The sequence below is a fragment of the Elephas maximus genome, chromosome 5 (assembly GCF_024166365.1).
Source record: "Elephas maximus indicus isolate mEleMax1 chromosome 5, mEleMax1 primary haplotype, whole genome shotgun sequence".
NCBI classification, from domain to species: Eukaryota; Metazoa; Chordata; class Mammalia; order Proboscidea; family Elephantidae; genus Elephas; species Elephas maximus.
The window spans coordinates 81,217,079-81,242,075 of NC_064823.1; the positions used below are offsets into that span (position 1 = coordinate 81,217,079).

General features: G+C 41.0%; 1 protein-coding gene across 1 annotated transcript in view; it reads right to left on the reverse strand.

Moving 5' to 3' along the window:
* The window catches only part of ART3 (ADP-ribosyltransferase 3 (inactive)), a 90,482-nt gene that overhangs the window by 40,884 nt on the left and 24,601 nt on the right, over nucleotides 1-24,997 (reverse strand). Inside the window, exon 2 of the mRNA XM_049885979.1 lies at nucleotides 11,430-11,507. Coding sequence (XP_049741936.1) covers nucleotides 11,430-11,498 — 69 coding nt within the window. The 5' untranslated portion in view covers nucleotides 11,499-11,507. The remainder of the gene's footprint in view (nucleotides 1-11,429; nucleotides 11,508-24,997) is intronic.

Below are 24,997 nucleotides of genomic sequence, written 5' to 3' on the forward strand. Positions count from 1 at the left end.
TTACGCACCAACCACTAGGGCCAGAGATGAAGAAATAGATTTTTATCAGCTGCTACAGTCTGAAATTGATTGAACATGGAATCAAGATGCGTTGATAATTACTGGCGATTGGAATGCGAACGTTGGAAACAAAGAAGGATCAGTAGTTGGAAAATATGGCCTTGGTGATAGAAACAATGCTGGAGATCGAATGATAGCATTTTACAAGACCAACGACTTCTTCATTGCAAATACCTTCTTTCACCAACATAAACAGCGACTATACACAGGGACCTCGCCAGATGGAACACACAGAAATCAAATTGACTACATCTGTGGAAAGAGACAATGGAAAAGCTCAATGTCATCAGTCAGAAGAAGGCCAGGGGCCGACTGTGGAACAGACCATCAATTGCTCATATGCAAGTTCAAGCTGAAAGCGAAGAAAATCAGAGCAAGTCCACGAGAGCCAAAATATGACCTTGAGTACATCCCACCTGAATTTAGAGACTATCTCAAGGAAGATTTGATGCATTGAACACTAGTGACTGAAGACCAGACAAGTTGTGGAATGACATCAGGGACATCATCCATGAAGAAACCAAGAAGTCACTGAAAAGACAGATAAGAAAGAAAAGACCATGGTGAATGTCAGAGGAGACTCTGAAACTTGCTCTCGAACATCGAGCAGCTAAAGCAAAAGAAGAATTGATGAAGTAAAAGAACTGAACAGAAGATTTCAAAGGGCGTCTCAAGAAGACAAAGTATTATAATGACACATGCAAAGAGCTGGAGAAGGAAAACCAAAAGGGAAGAACACACTCAGCGTTTCTCAAGCTGAAGGAACTGAAGAAAAAATTCAAGCCTTGAGTTGCAACAGTGAAAGATTCTATGAGGAAAATATTAAACGATGCAGGAAGCAACAAAAGAAGATGGAAGGAATACACAGAGCCATTATACCAAAAAGAATTAGTCAATGTTCAGCTATTTCAAGAGGTGGCATATGATCAGGAACTGATGGTACTGAAGGATAAAGTCCAAGCTGCTCTGAAGGCACTGCCAAAAAAAAAAAGGCTCCAGGAATTGATGGAATATCAATTCAGATGTTTCAACAAACAGATACAGTGCTGCAGGTGCGCACTCATCTATGCCAAGAAATATGGAAGGCAGCTTCCTGGCCAACTGACTGGAAGAGATGCATATTTATGCCTATTCCCAAGAAAGGTGATCCAACCGAATGTGGACATTATAGAACAATATCATTAATATCACACGCAAGCAAAATTTTGCTGAAGATCATTCAAAAATGGATGCAGCAGTATATCGACAGGGAACTGGCAGAAATTCAGGCCGGTTTTAGAAGAGGACGTGGAACCAGAGATATCATTGCTGATGTCAGATGGATCTTGGCTGAAAGCAGAGAATACCAGAAGGGTGTCTACCTGTGTTTTATTGACTATGCAAAGGCATTCAGCTGTGTGGATCATAACAAATTATGGATAACAGTGCGAAGAATGGGAATTCCAGAACACTTAACTGTGCTCATGAGGAGCCTTTACACAGATCAAGAGGCAGTTGTTCGGACAGAACAAGGGGATACTGATTGGATGAAAGTCATGAAAGGTGTGCATCAGGGTTGTATTCTTTCACCATACCTATTCAATCTGTAAGGTGAGCAAATTAATACAAGAAGCTGGACTATATAAAGAAGAACGGAGCATCAGGATTGGAGGAAGACTCCTTAACAGCCTGCGTTATGCAGATAACACAATCTTGCTTGCTGAAAGTGAGGAGGACTTGAAGCACTTACTAATGAAGATCAAAGACCACAGCCTTCAGTATGGATTGCACCTCAACATAAAGAAAACAAAAATCCTCACAACTGGACCAATGAGCAACATCATGATAAACGGAGAAAAGATTGAAGTTGTCAAGGATTTCATTTTACTTGGATCCACAATCAACAGCCATGGAAGCAGCAGTCAAGAAATCAAAAGACGCATTGCATTGGGTAAATCTGCTGCAAAGGACCTCTTAGAAGTGTTGAAGAGCAAAAATGTCACCTTGAAGACTAAGGTGCACCTGACCCAAGCCATGGTATTTTCAATTGCATCATATGCATATGAAAGCTGGACAATGAATAAGGAAGACGAAGAAGAATTGACGCCTTTGAATTGTGGTGTTGGCAAAGAATATTGAATATACCATGGACTGCCAAAAGACCGAACAAATCTGTCTTGGAAGAAGTACAACCAGAATGCTCCTTGGAGGAAAGGATGGCGAGACTGCATCTTACATACTTTGGACATGTTGTCGGGGGGATCAGTCCCTGGAGAAGGACATCATGCTTGGCAAAGTACAGGGTCAGCGGAAAAGAGGAAGACCCTCAAAGAGGTGGACTGACACAGTGGCTGCAACAATGAGCTCAAGCATAACAACGATTGTAAGGATGGCACAGGACCGGGCAGTGTTTCGTTCTGTTGTGCATATGGTCGCTATGAGTTGGAATCGACTCGACGGCACCTAACAGGAACAGCAACAGGTTCAAATCCCATATCCATTACTAATTAGGTCCTAATTACATATGGGACAGTTCTCTGTCCTCTCTAAGCCTCAATTTTTCTCAACTAGGAATGAGAATAAGGGGGGAAACAATACCTACATTGCAGATTTCTGTGAGAATTAAATTATATAATGAATATATGCAAAGCCTGTAGCCCCATGGCTAGCACATATCAAGCCTTCAACAAATTGTGGTTATTTTTTATTAATTCATGAGAGAAATATCTGTTATACTGTAAGTTCTTTAAGGGCAGGACTTGAATCATATTTATCTTTGCATCCCAAGCACTTACATAGCACCTGGCAAGATATTTAAGTAAATTAACTATTCAAAATCCTGTGCTCTACAACTGGACTAAACCAAAAGCAAAGAAGTCTCCTGAATAAACTGAATGCTTCGAAGGCCAGTGTAGCACTGGCAGGGGTTTGGGTATCATGGTTTCAGGGGACATCTAAGTCAATCGCCATAATAAAATCTATTAAGAAAACATTCTGCATCCCAGTTTGGAGAGTGGTGTCTGGGGTATTGAACGCTAGCAAGTGGCCATCTAAGATGCATCAATTGGTCTCAACCCACCTGGAGCAAAGGAGAATGAAGAATACCAAAGACATAAGGTAATTATGAGCCCAAGAGACAGAAAGGGCCACATAAACCAGAGACTACATCAGCCTGAGACCAGAAGAACTACATGGTGCCCGTCTATAACCCATGACTGCCCTGACAGGGAACACAATAGAGAACCCCTGAGGGAGCAGGAAAGCAGTGGGATACAGACCCCAAATTCTCGTAAGAAGACCAGACTTAATGGTCTGACTGAGACTAGAAGGACCCCGGAGGCCATGGTCCCCAGACCTTCTGCCAGCCCAAGACAGGAACCATTCCCAAAGCCAACTCTTCAGACAGTCCAGGATTGGACTGGACTCTGGGGTAGAAAACGATACTGGTGAAGAGTAAGCTTCTTGAATCAAGTAGATATGTGAGACTACATGGACAGCTCCTGTCTGGATGGGAGATGAGAGGGCAGAGGGGGTCAGAAGCAGGTGGAATGGACACGAAAATAGAGAGTGGAGGGAAGAAATGTGCTGTCTCATTAGGGAGAGAGCAATTAGGAGTATATAGGAAGGTGTACATAAATTTTTGTATGAGAGGCTGACTTGATTTGTAAACTTTCACTTAAAGCACAATAAAAATTTTAAAAAATCCAAAAATCCTGTGCTCTAGCCTACGGATCAAAGAAATAGGATGAGCAACACTGCACAAAGACACACTTTATGGGTTTCTTCAAGTAAAAGGACAATGTGCCTGTGTTGAAATGAGTTCCTTTATGCCTTGGTTCTTTGGAAAAACAGCTTGAGAGATTTTTTTCCCTAAACTTTGCACTAGTTTTCTACCCCAGAGGGTTTGTTACATTTCCTAGGTAAACTGTAAACAACTTGGTTTGATACTTTTTGTCTGGTCCTGGGCTGCAGCCTGCCCTGTGAGTGGTATGCACCTTGCAGGAATTGCTCAATAGACTTTGCAAATTAAGTGACTACTATGCAAATGAAGTTACTATAGCCTACTACTACGCAAATGAAGTATCTGTGGCCTTCCAAAAGGGGATTGTCAGTTCATGGCCCGGGTGGCAGGGCCATGCCTTAAAACTGATGAGGAGTTTGTGTACATATGCAGGCAACCCCATGGCCTCAGACAGGAAGGAGGAAGAAGCAGAAAGGAGAAAGGCAGGACAGAAGAAGTAGAGCGAAAGGAGGCAAGGAACTTCCTAAAAGAGCTGTAACATGGGTCAAGGGCTATAATACTGAAGAAAGCGACAGGCCTGGAAGAGCCCCTGCAGCAGAGCTGGTGGCAACAGGCCTGAAAGGGGCCCTGCGGCAGAGTCAATGGTGACAAATGGCAGGGCCAAGAGGAGCCTATCCTGAGGGGGCCTAGAAGAGCTTGTCCTGAAGGGGTCTAGAGGAGGCCTGCATGGCTGAGATGGGGCCTGCATGGCAGAGACAGGGGCCTGCTCGCTTGCCTGCACAGCTGAGACGAACTTAGAGAATTTTAAGAAGGGAGACTTTTCCTACGTGCTTCCTGATCCTGATCCCAAGTTATAACCTGGTGAACCTGATCTGGAGTTGTATCCTATTACTTCCTTAATAAACCACTTAACTGTAAGTATTGTTCTGGGAGTTCTCTGTGGCCACTGCAATGGATTATCAAACCCAGAAGAGAAGTAAAGGGTGCCATGGGAGGGGCAGCTGGTGTCAGAACTGGTAAAAACGTTGAAGAGTGGAGGTATGCCTGACCTCCACCTCATGGGGATCAGCCTTGGGCTGACCTTCGTCATTATCCCCCCCTGAAGTTAAAAAAAAAAAACAGGTTCTAATGTTACTACCACCTTTTTACAGTCCCCCACCCCATCCTCTCTTCCCACTAGTCTATACTTGCATGGTTCACAGTTGCATAAGTCTGCTTAGGGACCTCAGCTGGAGGCTTTATAGAGACACTTATCCAGGAGCTGTTAAAACTACAGGTTCCACATGAGTAATCCTTAAAGTGTGTGTGTGTAAGAGACAGAGGGAAAAAAAACAGAACAAAAACTTGATCCCATATCCTACTCTAGGTATCTCCTTCCCACTCTTTCTTTTCTCCCCGTCACAAACTTCCTAAAAGAGATGTCTATTCTTGCCACTTCCGTTTTATTTGCCATTCATTTCAACTCTCTCCAATCTACTTTCCCACCCCTATTCCTCTGCCAAAACAGGTTTCACTTTCACTAAGGGGATATTTCTTCATAGACTCCTTTACAGATATACCATATTCTAGCTAGCCATTTAATGTTGGAGTTCCTTGGGCTGCTTATTTTCTCTAACTCTCAACGCTACCCCTAGGCAAGTACATACATGCCCACAGTTTCAGTTATCATCTAAATGCCTCTAACCTCTCCTGTAGGTGCCAGATCTATATATCAACTACCTAGCTTAATACCTCCACTTGAATTTCTCAAAGAACTTCCAAATGTAACACGTCCAAGACCAAACTCGTGATCTTACTACCTACAACCACCACCACTAACACTCTGACCTTTATTTAAGACTCTCTAACCATTTGTGAGGAGCCCTGATGGCTCAGTGGTTAAAAGACGTGGCTGCTAACCAAAAGGTTGGCAATTTGAATCTAGCAGCCATTCCTTAGAGGCCCTTTGGGGCAGTTCTACTCTGTCCTGTAGGGTCACTATGAGTTGGAATCGACTTGATGGCAATGGGTTTCGTTTAATGGGTATCCACTTGTGAAGTTTTCCTAGATCCCTTCTTCTCAGTCACCCCCTGTAGTCAATCCATCACTAAAGCCTAACACACTTCTCTAGAGTGCTTTCTACATGCCAGGCACTAAGTGCTTTACATGTATTAATTCATCTAATTCTCATGGCAACTCCTGTGAGGTAGAAACTATTATTATCCCCTTTTTATGGATGAGGAAACTAAGACAGAGAGTTTGAGTAACTTGGCTGGGACTGTGATTTGAACCCAGGCAGTATGGGTCCAGAGTCTGTCCTCCTAACTAATATGTTATGTTACTCCTAAGAATGATACTGTTTGCACTGATGAAGACCACTGACATTTATGTAGCACTTTTAACTTTTCAAAGAGCTTAATTTGGTCTTCATAACAACCCTTATGCAAGATTGGCCAGACAATCATTGGCACAATTTTACAAATCAGAAAACTGTGCCAGCATCAGAAACTGTGTTGATTACCAGCCACAGAATATTATGCTAGAGAAGTCATTGAGACTTCTGCACTCCTGGGTCTGTGGGTCAGTTCTTTGATATGGGAATTTGAGCTTCAGGAGATCAAATCACTGCTGGCTCCTAGCCAAGAAATACACTTTCCTCTGCAGCACAGAACATTCCAGACTGCAGCCTGGACACCAATATTTGATTTATCTTCAAGGCTTCAACATGGTGTAAGACATCATATCCTAAAATCACCTCCCACATTCCTCACATCATATCAGAGTTGATCTCATATGTTCTTGTCTTTTCCCAATGCCTCCAACCAGTCTCTACATGTCTAATTTTAGTCATCAAGCCTTTCTGGCTAGAAGCCACAGCTGATTGTGTGTTCTGTACAGTGAGTGACTTGACCAGTGACAAAGCTCACAAGTGCCACTACCATTCAGGGATAAAAACTCAATCGACGCTAACAAACAGGTACAAAAGGCTAGGTGAACAAGCTGATTATTTATTTTCTTCCTCTGATTTATCTACTGAAACAAAAATCCATGCTGAGGAAATTTAATTACCAAAAACTTATTATAAAAAAATGTGGAAATGGCCTCAATGATCAAGAGGAAAAATTGGTTAAATTTCTCTATGAAACATTCAGAGAACGAGCACATGAAAATTACATTAAAGAACAGAACAAAACCCATTGCTGTTGAGTTGATTCTGATTCAGTGACCCTATAGGACAGAGCAGAATTGCCCACAGGGTTTCTCAGGAGCGGCTGGTGGATTCGAACTGACAGCTTTTTGGTTAGCAGCCAAATTTTTAACTGCTGCACCACCAGGGCCCCATAAAATTATACTGCAACCCAGAAATTTCACTCCTAGGTACATACCCAAAAGACCTGAAAGCAGAGACTCAAAAAGAGACTTGTATACCAATGTCCATTGCAGCACTATTCACAATAGCCAAAAGATAGAAACAAGCTAAATGCCTATCATCAGATGAATGGATAAACAAAATGTGGTACATACACACTGTCACGGATTGAATTATGTCCCTCCAAAAGTATGTTTATCAATTGGGCTGGGCCAGGATTCCCAGTATTGTGTGATTTTCCTGTATGTTGTAAATCCTGGGGAATATGCGTGGGAATGGCTATTAAGGGCATGGGATAATGGTGCGAGAAACACAAAGATGGATCAGTCTGGGTTTATTGATATGGGCCCAGTAAGCACACGTTCGGAGGCCAGGCGGCACGGTGGTTAAGCATTCAGCTGCTAATCAAAAGGTCAGCAGTTCGAATCCACCAGCCACTCCCTGGAAACCCTATGGGGCAGTTCTACACTGTCCTATAGGGTCACTTATGAGTCGGAATTGACTCAATGGCAATGGGTTCAGTTTTGGGTTTTGGTTAATCTCAGCTCAAGAGGTTAGGAGAGGATCTAATAGTTTATTTTGCCAAGTCACTGAAGCATGGATTACGTGGTAGCCTACACTAAGTCAAGTTAAAGTACCAAACCTGCTCTGATCATTAAGGTTGTGTGTCAACTTGGCTGGCCCATGATTCTCAGTGGTTTGGCTGTTATGATGTAGTGTAATGATGTGATCACTTCCACGATGGGATCACTGTGAGTAGCCAATTAGTTGAAAGGGAGTTGTGGTGTGGCCTGCATTCAATATAGGTGGATTTCCTGGCAAGGCTCGAGGGCTTTTGCTCACTCTGGATCCTGCAGCTGGCTCCTGTTCATCTGATGTCTGGTTCTTGGGACTAGAGCTAGCAGTTTACCTGCTGCCTTGTCTGTCAATCTTGGAATTCATTGGCCTTCACAGCCTGTGAGCAAGAGCCCTGCTGTCTCATTCACTGATCTTGGATTCACGAGTTCCTATGGCTATATGAACCAGGAGAAGCTTCCAGCCTGACCAACGGACTTGGAACATTCCAGCCTCTGCAACTGTGTGAACCATTTCCTTGATATAACTCATCTCTCTACGTATATTATACCCTTTACTGGTTTTGCTTCTCTAGAGAACCCACCCGAAATACCTGCCTTGGTATACTGCAGAAGAAGTTATCCAAAGGCTTAGGGAAACTGGCATGTTAGAGTGGATTTATCAGGTTAGACCCAAAGACCCACACATGGAGTGCACCCAGAGGACACACCTTTTACCACAATGGTGAGGAGCAAATTTATGAAGGGAGCCCCAACATCCTTGAAGACTGCTGTAGTTGCTATTTTTATAAGTCAGATTTGACAGTGGGAACTGCCCTAACTGAATTAAGACACCTAACTACAATGGGGCTGATTGAACCCCATGGTAGTAGGGGCCAAGTGGCAGTACTCAAGTGACAAAGACAAGGTGGGCATGGTGACCATAATGGACAGTAGAATCAAAGCAGTAATCAGAGTAGTCTGACACATATGGACTTATGGCATTGGTTACTTAGTCATGGGGACACATTGCTGATTCCTTTGAGCTGGAAGTTAAGAATGCCACCTGGCCACTTTGGGCTCCCTATGGCTCTGGAGCAATAGGCAAAGAAGAGAGTTACCATATTGGCTGGTGTGATTGATCCTGATTATCCAGGGGAAATCAGATTGATATTACATATTCCAGAAGAGTATGTCTGGATTGCAAGAGATCTCTTAGGGCGTCTCTTCACACTACCATGTCCTGTGATTAAAATCAATGGAAAACTACAGCAACCCAATTCCAACATGACTACTAGTGGCCCAGACCCTTCAGGAATGAAGGCTTGCGTCATCCCACCAGGTAAAGAATCATGACCAGGTGAGGTGCTTGCTGAATGGATGGTAGAAGAAGGTAGTACTAAATACCAGTTATGACCATGTGGCCAGTTGCAGAAATGATTGTAATTGTTATGAGTATTTTTTCCTTGAATGTGCACAACAAATATTTTTGTTTTCTTCAATTATAAAATACAAGATGTAAACAGGGCTAGTGCATTTTCGATTGTATGCGTGTTAGTTGTATCATATCAGGCGCAAGTATGACTTTATAATTGTCTTTATTCAGAGATTATGGTTTAACGAGATGTGTACAGGTGTCAAGTTGACAAGGGGTGAATTGTGATCATTAAGCGTGTGTCAACTTGGCTGGGCCATTATTCTCAGTGGTTTGGCAGTTATGATGTAGTTAGGTGGTTGTATAATGATATAATCACCTCCACAATGAGATCTGATACAATGTTATCACCTCCTTGATGGGCTCTGCTGTGAGTAACCTATCAGTTGAAAGGGAGTTTCCTTGGGAGTATGGCCTGCATCCAGTACAGGTGGACTTTCTGGCAAGGCTCATGGGTTTTTGCTTGCTCTGGATCCTGTACCTAGCTCCTGTTTGTATAGCCTCTAGTTCTTGGGACTTTAGCCAGGGGCTTACCTGCCATCTTGCCTGCCAATTTTGGGATTCACAGGCTGTGAGCCAGGAGAAGTCTCCAGTATGACCCACAGACTTAGGACTTTCCTGCCTCTACAACCTCGTGTCTCCGAACTTTAGGTGGCAGTGATTCTATGTTATTGAGGGAGGAACAGCTCAGAAGAGGAAGGTGAGAATGATTGCACAACTCAAAGAATGTAATCAGTGTCACTAAATGGTACATGTAGAAACTGTTGAACTGGTGTATGTTTTGCTGTATATATTCTCAACAACACAACAAAATAAATAAAATTTAGAAAAAAATTATATTGCAAAAGAATATTGAAAACAGTTTCTCAAAAACCTGTACACAAATATTCATAGCAGCATTATTCATAAAAATGTCTATCAATTTAAGAATGGATAAACCCAATGTGGTATATCCATATGACGCAATATTATCTAGCCATAAAAAAGAATGAAGTACTCTAACATGCTACAACATGGATGAACCTTGAAAACATTATGCTAAGTGAAAGAAACCTGACACAAAAGGCCACAAGCTGTATGATTCCAATTCAATCAAATGAAATGTCCACGAGAGACAAAGCCATAGAAATAGAAAGTAGATTAGTGGTTGCCAAGAGATGGAGGAAAGGAGGAAATGAGACTGGTAATAGGTATAGGGTTTCTTTTTGGGGTGATGGAAATGTCCTACAATTAGACAGAGGCGATAGTTGCACAATATAACAAATATACTAAAACTTATTGAATTGTACACTTTAAAATGTTGCATTTTATGTTGTGTGAATTTTATCCTAGTAAAAAAACACTGCAATACTGGCAACAGGATATACAGTGATTCTATAGAAAATGGATCAGAATATTAAATTAAAAAATGAGTAAAATTTTACAAATTCTACATATTTTAAAGAAGGCATTTCAGATTAGTGGACAAATATTTATCCAGTAGTGATATGAAAATGATATAGGAAAAAAATCAAATGAGATACCTATCTCATATTTTACATAAAAATGTATTATAGGATGTTTAAAGGTTAACTTCAAAAACTAAATCATAACAGTTCTATCAGAAAAAATGTATTTAATATGAGAAAATGATGATATAATTTAATAAAAAACATGTAACGGAACAATGAATGCAGTGTGGCCTTATTTCAAAGAAAAATATACGATATTTTTGGAGTATTTAATGACATGAAGAGACATCCGTAGCACAATATTAACTTAGAAATCAAAGTAAATAATAGTATGTATAGTGTGAATCTGTTTTTGTAAATTAAATACACACACACAGAAAAAAGGCAAGGGGACTACATGCCAACAGGTTAAGAATCTTTTCCTCAGTGTGAAGGGATTATGCATAATTTTTACTTTCTGTTTACTTAATTTTAATTTTTCAATTTTCTACAGTTAACATATATCACATCTGTAAGATGAAGAAAAAGCTACTTGTAAAAAATTCATTGACCCATGCCGTTCAGTTGATTCTAACTCGTAATGACTCCTTAGGGCACAGAAGGACTGCCCCATAGGATTTCCAAGGCTGTAATCTTTATGAAAGCAGACTGCCACATCTTTCTCCTGTGGAGTGGTTGGTGAGTTTGAACTGCCAACCTTTTGGTTAAGAGTGGAGAGCTTTAACCACTGTACCACCAGGGCTCCTTCTGACCTATCCTACCTGCTATCATTTCTACCATCAATCCACACAGAAGCCTCAGGCAATGTTATATCGAGTTCCCATTCCAGTGACCACATGCTTCTCATTCCCAACATTACCTGGAAGTTGTCCATTAGGATCACAGCTGCCAGCAGCATGGTGACCATTTCAAACTGTCCTGTCTTCATTTTTCTCTTCTAAATTAAAATGAAGAAATTTCAATTTAGTGGACTTCAAAAAAAGGTTTAGAGGAGCAGAGCAGGATGGCACTGCCACCTCAGATTGGTCCCCTAACTCCCAGATTCCAAGAATTTGCCAGGAGTCACAGTGTCTGTACACATTTTTTTTTTTTTTTTTGCAAACCAAGTCATGGCCTTTTGGTTGGGATGGAGAGATATTATGGCCTGTAGCAGTATGAAGCAGTAGGTTATCTGAGGGAACTCCTTCCCCCAAATAGTCACAATCTAGAGAAGCCCAAGGGTAAAACAACTGTCTTGCATAACTTTCTGAAGGCAGGAATATGAGAATAAGAAGGAACAGGGTAAGCAGCAATTTTAACAAGATTATACAACTCTACTGAACAAATGACCAATATTCATCTCAATGTTTATGAGACTGAAGGCGGTAAACAGAAAGCTAAGGGCTGAAGCTGCCCCACAGCCATTAACCAATTCATTAAAGGCTACAGCAGGTTGGGCTACAGTTCTTTCCACATACCTCCAACAAAGCACACATCACTGGAACTACCACAAAATCTCTATTTTATCCTACCAATCACCATACTCTGGCTTCTGAAAATGGGAACAAACTACACAGGGGAAGGGAGATAGCCTTCCCTTTTATAGATGAGTTTAGTCCCAGATTCCCATCTTTTTTCAGAAGCAGTTTCTTTCACTAAAGTTATTAAAATACAATATCAAAATGTCACTTTTGTTTTTAAACTTCCCTTTTCCAGAAAGGATTTGGAATATAAGACTTGATAAATACCTGTTAAAAGGGACTATGTGCCAAGCAATGTCTGCATCAGGGTTTTTCTGAACATTCTTCACTTCTGTAGTCTGTGTGTAAATAAGTCAAAATGTTTACCTGGCTTTTCTGCCTTTGGAAGAGTTTTAAATGATGCTATGTCTCAAACTGATTCTCCACTCTGAGCTGTGAGTGTGTCTTCCGGATGGGACGCTGTTGACAGTGAGAGCTGAGAAGGGAATACTTTTCTTTTTATAAACACCCCCAGCACTAGCCTGGCAGTGGCACATTACCCCACTTGTGTTCTGCTATTTATATCTGCCCCCCACACTATCCCTTGGAATCACTGCTGTTAACACATTAAATCTCTAAGAGGCTTTTAAAGCCACAGCAATTCCCTCTGACTACACTGCATGTTCATTTAGAGGTCCTCAGTTCAGGGCTTCTCTCAAAGGGAAATCACTTCCCATTCCTAACCCTTTGACTCTGACATGTCAAGCTAAAGCATGGACTCTACTCTAGCTAGATGGTTCACATAACTAAGAGGACTTGCTATGTTAATCACTGGCAGTGGTAATGACTATCACCATTCACTCAATAAGCTTACTGTATTTCAGGTACTGTGCCAGGTACAGGGATACACAAGCAAGTAAAACAAAGTACTGAAAGGCACTCACAATCTAATAAAAGACATGGATATGCATACTTTGTCAGAATACAATATATTAAGAATCCCAACGTCATCGATTGAATTGTGTCCCCCCAAAATATCCGTTAACTTGGCTAGGTCATGATTCCCAGTATTGTATGACTGTCTACCATTTTGTCATCTGATGTGATTTCCCTATGTGTTATAAATCCTATCACTATGTAGGGTCACTATGAGGAATCAACTCGATGGCAATGGTTACGGTTTTTTATGATGTAATGAGATGGATTAACGGCAGTTATATTGATGAGATATACAAGGTTAGATAGTGTCTTAAGCCAATCTCTTTTGAGATATAAAAGAGAGAAGCGAGCAGAGAGATGGGGGGCCTCATACCACCAAGAAAGCAGCACCATGAGCAGAGCCCATCCTTTGGACCTGGGGTTCCTGTGAGGAGAAGTTCCTAGACCAGGGGAAGACTGATGAGAAGGATCTTTCTCCAGAGCCAACAGAAAGAGAATTTGGACTTCTAGCCGACTAGGCTGTGAGAAAATAAATTTCTCTTTGTTAAAGCCATCCACTTGTGGTATTTCTGTTATAGCAGTACTAGATGATGAAGACACCCAATACAGACAAAGTCCAGTGAGAACGTTAAAGAGGGAAGGATTTGGTAACACCAGCCACTATCTCTCTCATTTGAGAAAGGTACACATAGTAAATATATTGGTTACCAATGCTGAAGTACACTTACGGTTCAATGACTATGGATAAAAAACCTTGAAATGTTCTAGGTTTTTCAAAATACATTACTGTAGCACCATTTATAAAAGTAAAAAAACTGGAAACCATCCAAAAGCCCATTAACACTAGAATAAACTGTGGTATACTCACATGTAATGGAATTTCATACAGCATTGAAAACGAACAAACTATAGCCATATATAACGATGTGGATAAATCTCACCAACAAAATTTTGAGCAAAAGAAGCCAGAAATATACTGTATGATTCAATTTATATAGAGCACAAAATTAGGCAAAACAAATCTATGGCATTAGAAGTCAGAATAGTAGTCACCCTGAGGGGAGTACTGAATCGAAGGGGTACAAGGTGAGCATCTGAGATGCTATTTAGGTTCTGTTCTTTGGTCGTGGATGTTAGTTACATTGATATATTCAGTTTGTGAAAATTTATCAAGCTATATACTTATGATATGTGCATGCATGTGTGCCTACTATGCTTCAAGAAAATGTTTTAAATTATCATGAGATATACCCACGTTTATAAAACCCACCTCTATTATTCAAATCCTTCGAAAGCTTGTTCTAACCTCTTCCCACACACTGACTAAGCCATCAGACTAAGATTAAATGCACTGAGTAGACTCTCAGAAATAGTATAATAATAATTAAAAATGGTTAGAAAGGAGAAAGAGGCTTTGTACATTTTTCAGGACTTAGGCTCACACTGACCTGCTTTTAGGTCTCAGGCATGTGAGGCTACAGAGAATGAGGTTCTCCTGTCCCTGGCCCTTGATTAAAGCCTGCTAGATTCATATATGCATTACATAAGAGATTGAGTCCACCAAAAAGAACATAACAAACATTAACTAAAGTTCAAGGCAAGTTTGGCCTTGTTTATTCCCTGTGTGCTTTTGCTCTATTACTGTTTTGTCCCAGTTCTGAACTCTTGATTCCATTCATTCATTCAACAAATATTTGAGCACTTAAGTATATCAGGCACTATTTTAGGTACTGTTGGTATATCATCGAAAAAATGGATAAAAACCACGCCTTTGTGAAGTTTATATTCTAGTGGGAGGAGGCAGTCAAACAATTACTAAAAGAGATAAATTGTACTAGTATATTATAATATAGGAAGCTCTACATACGGTTTTTAAAAAAAGTAGAAAAGAGATTGAGAGTAGTGGAGAGTTTGCAATTTATATTAGATGATTAGCGGGGACTCACTAAAGGGCAAAGACTTGAAGGAAATGAGGGCTATCAGCCATGGATATCTGGTGAAAAAGTAATCAGGCAAAGGGAATTGCAAGTGCTAAAGCCCTGAGGCAAGAAAGAGCCTAGTTTTGTTTGAGGAACGGCAAGCAGGCCAATATGGCTGGAGCAGAATAAAGAAGGGAAGAGTAGTAGGTCAGAGAGGTGGAAAGGTCATGTAAGTCTGCTGGCTTTTACCCTAAGAGAAAGGGAACAAACCACAAAGTTTTGAGCAGAGGAATGACATTACATGACTTACGTTTTTAGAGGATCATGGTTGTTAATACTGAGAATGGTGTGTGGGATGAAAGCAAGGAGGCTCATCCCTGGGTGGTGCAGTTAAAGCACTCAGCTGCTAACTGAAAGGATGGAGGTTCAAGCCTACCCAGGGGTGCCTCAGAAGAAAGGCTTGGTGATCTACTTCCAAAAAATCAGCCACTGAAAACCCTATGGGGCACAGTTCTACTCTGATAGACATGAGGTTGCCATGAGTCAGAACTGTCTCCAAGGCAGTTTTTTATAATTATCCAGGTTTTATAATAATCCAGGCAGTGATTATAGTTGGTTTGAAGTAGGGAGACAGCAGTAAAACTATGAGAAGTAAATATATATGTGAATATATTTGGTTGTTCGGTTGTTGTTGTGTTGTTAGAAATAGGCCATCTTTATCTAAGTTTGTTAAAAATCCTACTTCTGAAGATTAAAGACAAGATATGATATGAAAAGGTTCTAAAAATCTATTTTATTTTTTAAAATGTAGTGGATCACAAAGAAGTAAATGGGGGTGATCTAGAGAGATACCAATTTATAATGTAATAAAAATGTATGGGCTTAAATTCAGGATATATTCTGAAGGTTGAGACAATAGGATACACTGACAAATTGGATGTAGGCTGCAAGAGAAAGAGAGGACTAAAAGATAATTCCAAATTTTTAGCCTGAGTAACTGGAAGGATGGACTTGTCATTAGCTGAAATGGGAAACCTGTGTATGGAACAAGTATCTTGGAAGTCAGATGAAGAAAATATTTTCGGGAGGACGGAAAGATCAAAAGTATCAAATGCTTCTGATAGGTCACGTAAGATGAGGACTGAGAACTGACCATTAGATTTAGCGGTGGGAGGATGCTGATAACCATGATAAGAGCAATTCTGATGGAGTAGTGGGCATGAAAGCCTGATTGGAATGGTCTAAGACAGAATGATAAGAAGAAGAATTGGAGACAGCCAATATATTCAACTTTTTCCAAAAGTTCTTCTGTAAAAGGAGCAAAAAAATGAGGCAGTAGCTTGATGTTGAGGTTGGAGAAAAATAAAGAAGAGAGTTCAAGAGAAGATTTTTTTTTTTTTAAGATGGAAAAAATAACTTCTTGCTGATCCAGTTGAGAGGGAAACAAGCGAACCAGAAGAATAAACAAATCTGTCTTAGAAGAAATACAACCAGAATGCTCCTCAGAGTTGAGGATGTCCAGACTTCATCTCACTCACTTTGGATATGTTAATCAGGAGAGACCAGTCCCTGGAGAACGGCATCATGCTTGGTAGAGGGTCAGCAAAAAAGAGAAGGACCCTCGATGAGATGGATTGACATAGTGGGTGCAACAATGGGCTCAAACATAGCAACAATTTTGAGGATGGTGCAGGACCGGGCAGTGTTTTATTCTGTTGTACACAGGGACACTATGAGTCAGAACCAACTCGACAGGACCTAAAAACAACAAGAAGGGGAAAGCTGATAATACAGAAGAGAGAGAGGAAGACTACTGGAGCAATTTCCTTGAGTGGACAAGTGGATAAAAGCAAGAATAATTCATCTAATATTTAACAAGAGGGAAGGAACAGTATATTGGCAAATGCTGGAAAGTCACAGATGTGATAGTGGGAATTCTTTTCTAATTGCTTCAATTTTCTCAAAAAAGTAGTAAGAAAAGGTGAAGGCTGAGGTGGTAGAGAGTTGAAGAGGTTGGACAGGATAGAAAATAGTCATCTAGAAAGACAGAAGAGCGAAGGGAATATGATTGCTGGGCAGCATTAAGGATCCACTTGAGTTTAAATGAAACCACCTAAGATGGTTGTGTTTTTCTCCAGCTACACTCAGTTCCATGAGTAGATATGGAGTAGGTAAAACTGGATTCAACCAAGGCTGTAGTTTTTCCAAGCAAGGAAAGCCTTGATTATAATGACAGACTGTAGGCAAAAGATTCGAATTTACATTTCACCAAGGAGGATATATGAATGCCAAACAAGTGGGAAAAGATGCTCAACATCAGTAGACAACAGGGAAATACAACTTAAAACCATTGTACAACCACTAGAATGGCTAAAAGTAAAAAGAATGACAACATCAAATGTTGACAAGGATGTAGAGCAACTGAAAATCTCATACACTGCTAGAGGGAATGCAAAATCGTACAGATGCTTTTGACAACAATTTGGCAATTTTTAAGTTAAATATATACTTACTATAAAACCAACCAAAACCAAACCCGTTACCATCAAGTCAATTTCAACCTACAGCGATGCTATCGGACAGAGCAGAACTGCCCCGTAGGGTTTCCAAGGAGTGCCTGGTGGATTCGAACTGCTGACCTTTTGGTTAGCAGCCATAGCTTTTAACCACTACGCCACCAGGGCTTCCATACTTACTGTAAGGTCCAGTAATCCAACTCCTAGGTATCTAACCTAGGTATCTACCCAAGAGAAATTAAAGCATATATTCCTCACACATAGACTAGTACTCAAATGGTCATAGCAGCTTGGTTCGTAATAGCCAAAAACTAGAAACAATTCAAATGTCCATGAACTGGTAAATGGATAAATGAACAGAATACTAAAAAAAATACTCAGCAATAAAAAGGAACAAACTTCCTCAAAATGTTACACATAGAATTATTACATGACCCAGCAACTCCACTCCTAGGTATATACCCAAGAGAAATGAAAACATATGTCTACACAAAAACCTGTACATGAATGATCCTTGCAGCATTATTCATAATAGCCAAAAAGTGGAACCAACTCAAATGTCCACCAACTGAAGAATGGATAAGCAAATCATGGTATATTCATATAATGGAAAATTATTCAGCCATAAAAAGGAACAAAGTACTGATACATCTACATTTATATGACATGTCCATTGTCTCAGTCTTCTAGTGCTGCTACAACAGAAATACCACAAGTGGATGGCTTTAACAAAGACAAATTTATTTCCTCACAGTAAAATAGGCTAAAATTCCAAATTCAGGGCATCAGCTCCAGGGGAAGGCTTTGTCTCTCTGTTGGCCTTCTCATCAATCTTCCCCCAGACTAGGAGCTTCTCTGCACAGAGACCCCTGGTCCAAAGGATGCGATCTGCTTCCAGTGCTGCTTTCTTGGTGGTATGAGGTCCTCTGTCTCTCTGCTCGCTTCTTTCTTTTGTATCTCAAGAGACTGCTTCAAGACACGATCTAATCTTGTAGATTGAGTCCTGCCTCACTAACACAACTGCTGCCCATCCTCCCTCATTAACATCACAGAGGCAGGATTTACAACATATAGGAAAACCACAAAATACCAGGAATCATGGCCTAGCCAAATTGATACACACATTTTGGGGGGGATGTAATTCAATCCATGACATCCATAATAGGTAAATACACAAATGGAAGGTAGATTAATGGTTGCCTTGGGCTAGAGATTGTTGTTGTTGTAGTTGTTAGGTGCCGTCGAGTTGTTTCTGATTCATAGCGACCCCATGCACAACAGAACGAAACACTGCCTGGTCCTGCACCATCCTTACAATCGTTGTTATGCTTGAGCCCATTGTTGCAGCCACTGTGTCAGTCCATCTCGTTGAGGGTCTTCCTCTTTTCCGCTGACCTTGCACTCTGCAAAGCATGAGGTCCTTCTCCAGGGGCTGATCCCTCCTGACAACATGCCCAAAATATGTAAGATGCAGTCTCGCCATCCTTGCTCCTAAGGAGCATTCTGGTTGTACTTCTTCCAAGACAGATTTATTCATTCTTCTGGCAGTCCATGGTACATTCGATATTCTTCGCCAACACCACAATTCAAAGAGGTAGAGGAGGGAAATGGGGACTAACTGATAATGGGTATGGGTTCTTTCTGGAGTGATGAAAATGTTCTAAAAATGAATGCAGTGATGGCTGCACAACTTTATGAATATATTAAAAGTCATTGAATTGTATACTTTAAATGGGTGAATTATATGGAATATGAATTAAATCTCCATAAAACCCATTACCATTGAGTCAATTCTGACTCATAGTGACCCTACAGGACAGGGTAGAACTGCCCCCTAGGGTTTCCAAGGAGCACCTGGTGGATTTGAACCTCCGACTTTTTGGCTAGCAGCTGAGCTCTTAGCCACTATGCCACCGGGGTTTCCAGCATAAAGTTGTTAAAAAATAATGAATGAACTACTGATGAAGGCAACAACATGGTTGAATCTCAAAAATATTATTCTAAGAAGCTAATGACAAGAGGTTACATACTGTACGATATTTAAATAGCATTCTAGAAAAGGCAAAACTATAGGGACACATAGTACACACAGTACAACCAGAAGTACAACCAGAACGCTCCTTAGAAACAAAGACGGCGAGACGATGTCTCACATACTTTGGACATGTTGTCAGAAGGGATTAGTCCCTGGAGAAGGACATAATGTTCGGTACAGTGGAGGGTCAGTGAAGAAGAGGAAGACCCTCAATGATATGGATTGACACAGTGGCAGCAACAATGAGCTCAATCATAACAATAGTGAGGATGGCGCAGGACGGGGCTGTGTTTTGTTCTGTTGTACACTGTGTCACTGTGAGCCGGAACCAACTCGACGGCACCTAACAACAACAATAACAATAGTGGCACAAAAAGATCGGTGACTGTCAGAGCCCTGTGGAGGCAGAGATTGACTGCAAAGGCCATGAACTTTTTTTGATGAAAATGTTTGGTAATGATGGTTACATGATAATGTACATTTCCCAAAACTTACAGAATTGTATACTTTAGATTGATGAATTTTATTTATGTAAATCATACCTCAGTGCAGCTTATTTAAAAAAATAAAAACCAGAAACAAGTATCTTGCCCACATACTCCTTAGAATGCCTTTGTGTACCCCAGAGGTATATACAGTATATACAGTATATACCCTAATTTGAAGATTACTACAGGGGAGCACCTGTAATGTTGCAATGGCCTGTAGAAGAGGCTGAGAGACAGCTGGTAGGATCTGAGGATTGTGATAAGGTGAGTGCAGAGTACATGTATCTTAGAGACTTAGAGACCAAGGGAGGACATTACAGCAATGACTGCAAATAACCAACACCCAAATACCAAGCAGGAGCAGACATCTCAGTGGAGGCTAGCAACCACTAGAGGTCAGCACCAGAACAAGATACCTCTCCTCCGGTGGCCAGACTCTAGGTTGCTTTTAGGAAGGAGATGAGAAAGGGAGAAAATCTATTTACTCAAAGGAGTTTGTTTCAATCCAGAACTGACTAAATTTTTATTGGCAAGATTAACATTTCAACCACTAGTGAACTAAGCTGATTTTCAATATACCGTAAATAGTTTCCTTTTTACACATGGTTTCCCTTTATGGCACTCGGCTAATGGGGAAAAATGTAGTCTATTGTCTGCTGCCTCTAGCTACTAGTCTGATCTCTGGCAATGGTGACACTTAATTGCTGGCTCAGTGTTGCTGTTACTGTTAGGTGCTGTCAAGTCAGTTTTGACTCACAGTGACCCTATGTACCACAGAACTGACTAATAACATGGTATATTCTATGGATTTTGGGTGCCGAGCTGGCAAATTTCCCCATCATAGTCTCCTGGCATCAAGTATTCTAAAGAGGAACAATTTCTATGTCCTCTCACCCCACCGCGCGGTCCTCTCACAAACTTTGGATAAGGTCCCTTGGCCCTGATGGACATTTTACTAGGCTGGTAAGTGTGTCTGTGCCCCTGCTACCTTCACCAGCCCCAAAGGGAAGCCTAGGAATTTTATTACAACAGTCTGCATTTTGTAGAAAACTGGACAAGAATCTCTATCCTCTCCCAACCCACTCTGCTATGTTGTCATTTCCGACTTATTGCTTGAGTGATGTCAGACACGGTGCTTCTCTAAGACGCCTCCTCTAAAAGCCCTAGAAATTGTCCCAGTTTGCCCAAGGAGAGGCAATACAAAAATCTCTACTGCTGAATGATTCCCTGAAATTTATCAGGTTGTTTCTAAACTCCCTGCATCAACCCTTTCCAGGGTTTTAGTCCAGAGGAGCCAGGGCACAGGAATCTGCTCTTTTTCCCTTCTCCTTTTCTTTCTGTTGTAGCATCAAGTCTTCTACTTCCAATTCCTGCTACAGGAACTTTCCATATGCTATTTCCTCCTCCTCTATCCTATGAACCTCTTTGCTTTGGCAGTATCTACTTTCTTCTCCCATGAACCACTAAGGACTTAATCTTGGGGGTAACTGGAATGCACACAGAATAGAATTTATAGAGGGAATGAAAAGCATATCCACTTAGTATTTTCAAAATGATGCAGATTATATCCCTATATCATTCAGTATATAATAATTATAATATATCACCATATTTAATAATATTATATATTAACATATTATGTATACATTGATTAATATATGTATCTGTCATTATATTTGTAGACATGTCTCTGTTGATAGCTTGTAAGCCTCCAGGCATTAGTTCTCAGATTGGTTTTTCTACTCCAGTACAAATGAGGACACATATTCTTATTAGGGACGATGGTAATTATTTCAAAATGTATTTGTGTGTGTGTGGGGCGGGAGGACTGTGGTGGTATATCAGAGTGAGGAGAGATTTTATTTCAAAAGAAACTCCCTCAGAAATTTCTCATATGTCATCCACCATTATATGTCATCTTCGCATCTCCTAGAATGCTTACTATATGTCCTTCCCGTCATGAGCATTATTGACTAGGAAAAAGGAGGAACGGAGAGAGGGAGGAAAGGAAGGAGTCTTACTAGCCTTAAGAAGTCCAAAATCCACACTAGCAGGAAAGCATCAGCATCCTCACTCACTAAGGGCAACAATTCAGCTTTCCTACCAGACCTAATGTGTCTGCTTCCTTCGGAAGGAGATTTACTGACAGGGACTTTCCAGTGAGATCACAGTGGCAGTAAGCTGTCCTGTTTTTGGTCACTTGGCCTTAAACTTTTGGCCTTGTTGAACACTTTGATAACTGTGACTTGAAACTGTAAATCCCTGGGGCCCAGGAACCTTGTACTATTGGACCGTGTGACACACATATACACAAATGGTCACAAGTTCACATACAAACACTTTACCTGTTCTTATCCAACCCGTTATAGTTGCTTACAAATCTCTTTTTGCAGCTCTAGGCTACATCTTGGCAATTTTTTACTTCATTGAAATCCAGGCAGCCTTCATTTTATTATCTGAATCAGATAATCTGGTTGGTTGTCAAGAAATATAGACAAAGACCATAAAGTTAGCAATTTTTTTTTCCCCTGTAGGGTAAAGCTCCAGCTTCCACCCCACAAGCATTTACCATGGCAATAGAGACTGTGGCGTAACTCAAAGAAAACCACTGAGAGAATCATCTTATTGACAACCAAAATGTTCCATGGACATCAATCAAGTACGGATGACTCGGTTTCGCATATACTTATCACTGAACTGGATAATAAATCAACCACCTTTGAGGGAAGGTGTCAATGGGTGGTGTAAACAGTTAATGTGCTCAGCTGCTAACCGAAAGGCTGGAGGCTCAACTCCACCCAGAAGCCCCTCAGGAGAAAGGTCTAGAGATCTACTTCGAAAGATCAGCCACTGAAAACCCTCTGGAGCACAGTTCTACTCCGACACACATGGGGTTGCTATGAGTCAGAGTGACTCCGTGACAACTGGTTTGGAGGAAACTCAAAAGAAATAAGAGCACACGACAACTCTCCCTTGCTTTGCATTCTTTCGGAAGTAGCCTCCCAAATCTTGCAAACTAGGTGTTGGCATAAAAAAAAAAAACAAAAAACAAACCCATTGCTCTTCAGTTGATTCTGACTCATACCCACCCTACAGGACAGAGTAGAACTGCCCCACAGAGTTTCCAAGGAGCAGCGGGTGGATTCGAATCGCTGAACTTTTTGGTTAGCAGGCGAGCTCTTAACTACTGTACCCACCAGGGTTCCACCGGGGCTCCACCAGGTGCTAGCATAAATGAAACTTTGTGTGTTTTAGATGAAAGGTCACAATGCAAATTAGCTTCTCATTCAAAAATTTATACACAAATTGTTTTGTCACATTGGCTGCAATCCCCACAAAGTGTCAACGCTCTCCACCTTTCTCTTTCCACACTGAGTTCTCTGTGTCTATTCGTCCAGTTTTCCTGTAGCTTTCTGCCTTCTCATCTTTGCTTTTGGGCAAGCGTTGGCCATTTGCTCTCATATACTTGATTAAGAAGCATGTTCCTCATGTGTGTCACCGTTTGTTTTATAGGCCTGTCTAATCTTTGGCTGGAAGGTGGACTTTGGGAGCGGCTTCACTTCTGAGTTAGCAAGGTGTCAGGGGCCATAGTCTTGAGGGTTCCTCCAGTTTCTCTCAGATCAATAAGTTTGGTGTTTTTTTGTGAATTTGAATTTTGTTCTATGTTTTTCTCCTGCTCTGTCCAGGATACTCTATGGTGGTCCCTGTCAGAACAGTCGGTGGTGGTAGCTGGGTACCATTTATTACTTCTGTGCTCAGGCTGATGGAGGCTGTAGTTCATGTGGTCCATCAGTACTTGGATTAATATTCTTTGTGTCTTTAGTTATCTTCATTTTCCTTTGCTTTGAACGGGATGGGACCAATTGATGTATTTCAGATGGTCACTCGAAATCTTTTAAGACCCCAGGCATTACTCACTGAAGTAGGATGCAGAACATGTTCTTCATGAACTATGATATGCCAGTTGACCTAGATGTCCCCTGAGACCACAGTCCCCAGCCCTCAGCCCCAATAACTCAGTCCCTCAAGGTGTCTGGATGTCTAGAAAGCTTCTATGACTTTGCCTTGATCAAGCTGTTCTGATTTCCCCTATATTGTGTGTTGTCTTTCCCTTTACCAAAGTTAACACTTGGCTACTCTTTAGTTAGTGATTTCCCCTCCCCACCTCTCCCTTTGCTTGTAACTATCAAAGATTGTTTTTTTCTGTGTGTAAACTTTTTCTTGAGTTTGTATAACATGGGTCTCATACAATATTTGTCCTTTCTGACTGACTTATTTCACTCAGCATAATGCCCTCCAGATTCATCCATGTTATGTTTCTCAGATTCATCATTGCTCTTTATCATTGTGTGGTATTCTGTTGTATATAAGTACCATAATTTGTTTATCCATTCATTTGTTGACTGGCACTTAAGTTGTTTCCATCTTTTTGCTATTATGAATAATGCTGTAATGAACATGGGTGTCATGGATTAAACTGTGTCCCCCAAAAATGTGTGTCTACTTGGCTAGGCCATGCCTCCCAAATGTGTGGTTGTCTACCATTTTGTCATCTGATGTGATTTTCCAATGTGTTGTAAATCCTACCTCTATGATGTTAAGGAGGCAGGATTAGAGGCAATTATGTTAATGAGGCTGGACCCAATCTACAAAATTAGGTTGTATCTTGAGTCAACCTCTTTTGAGATATAAAAGAGAGAAGCAAGCAGAGAGAGAGGGGGACCTCATGCCACCAAGAATGAAGAACCAGGAGGGGAGTGTGTCCTTTGGACTCGGGGTCCCTAGACCAGGTGATGGCTGATGACAAGGACCTTCCCCCTGAGCCAACAGAGAGAGAAAGCCTTCCCCTGGAGCTGCCACCCTGAATTTGGAATTCTAGCCTCCTAGGCTGTGAGAGAATAAACTTTTGTTTGTTAAAGCCATCCACTTGTACTTCTCTTATAGCAGCACTAGATGACTAAGACAATGAGTATGTGCATATGTCTATCTGAGTGATGGCTCTTATTTCTCTAGGATCTATTCCTAGGAGTGGGATTGCTGGATCATACGGTATTTCTATTGCTAGCTTTTAGCTTTCTAAGGAGGTGTCAT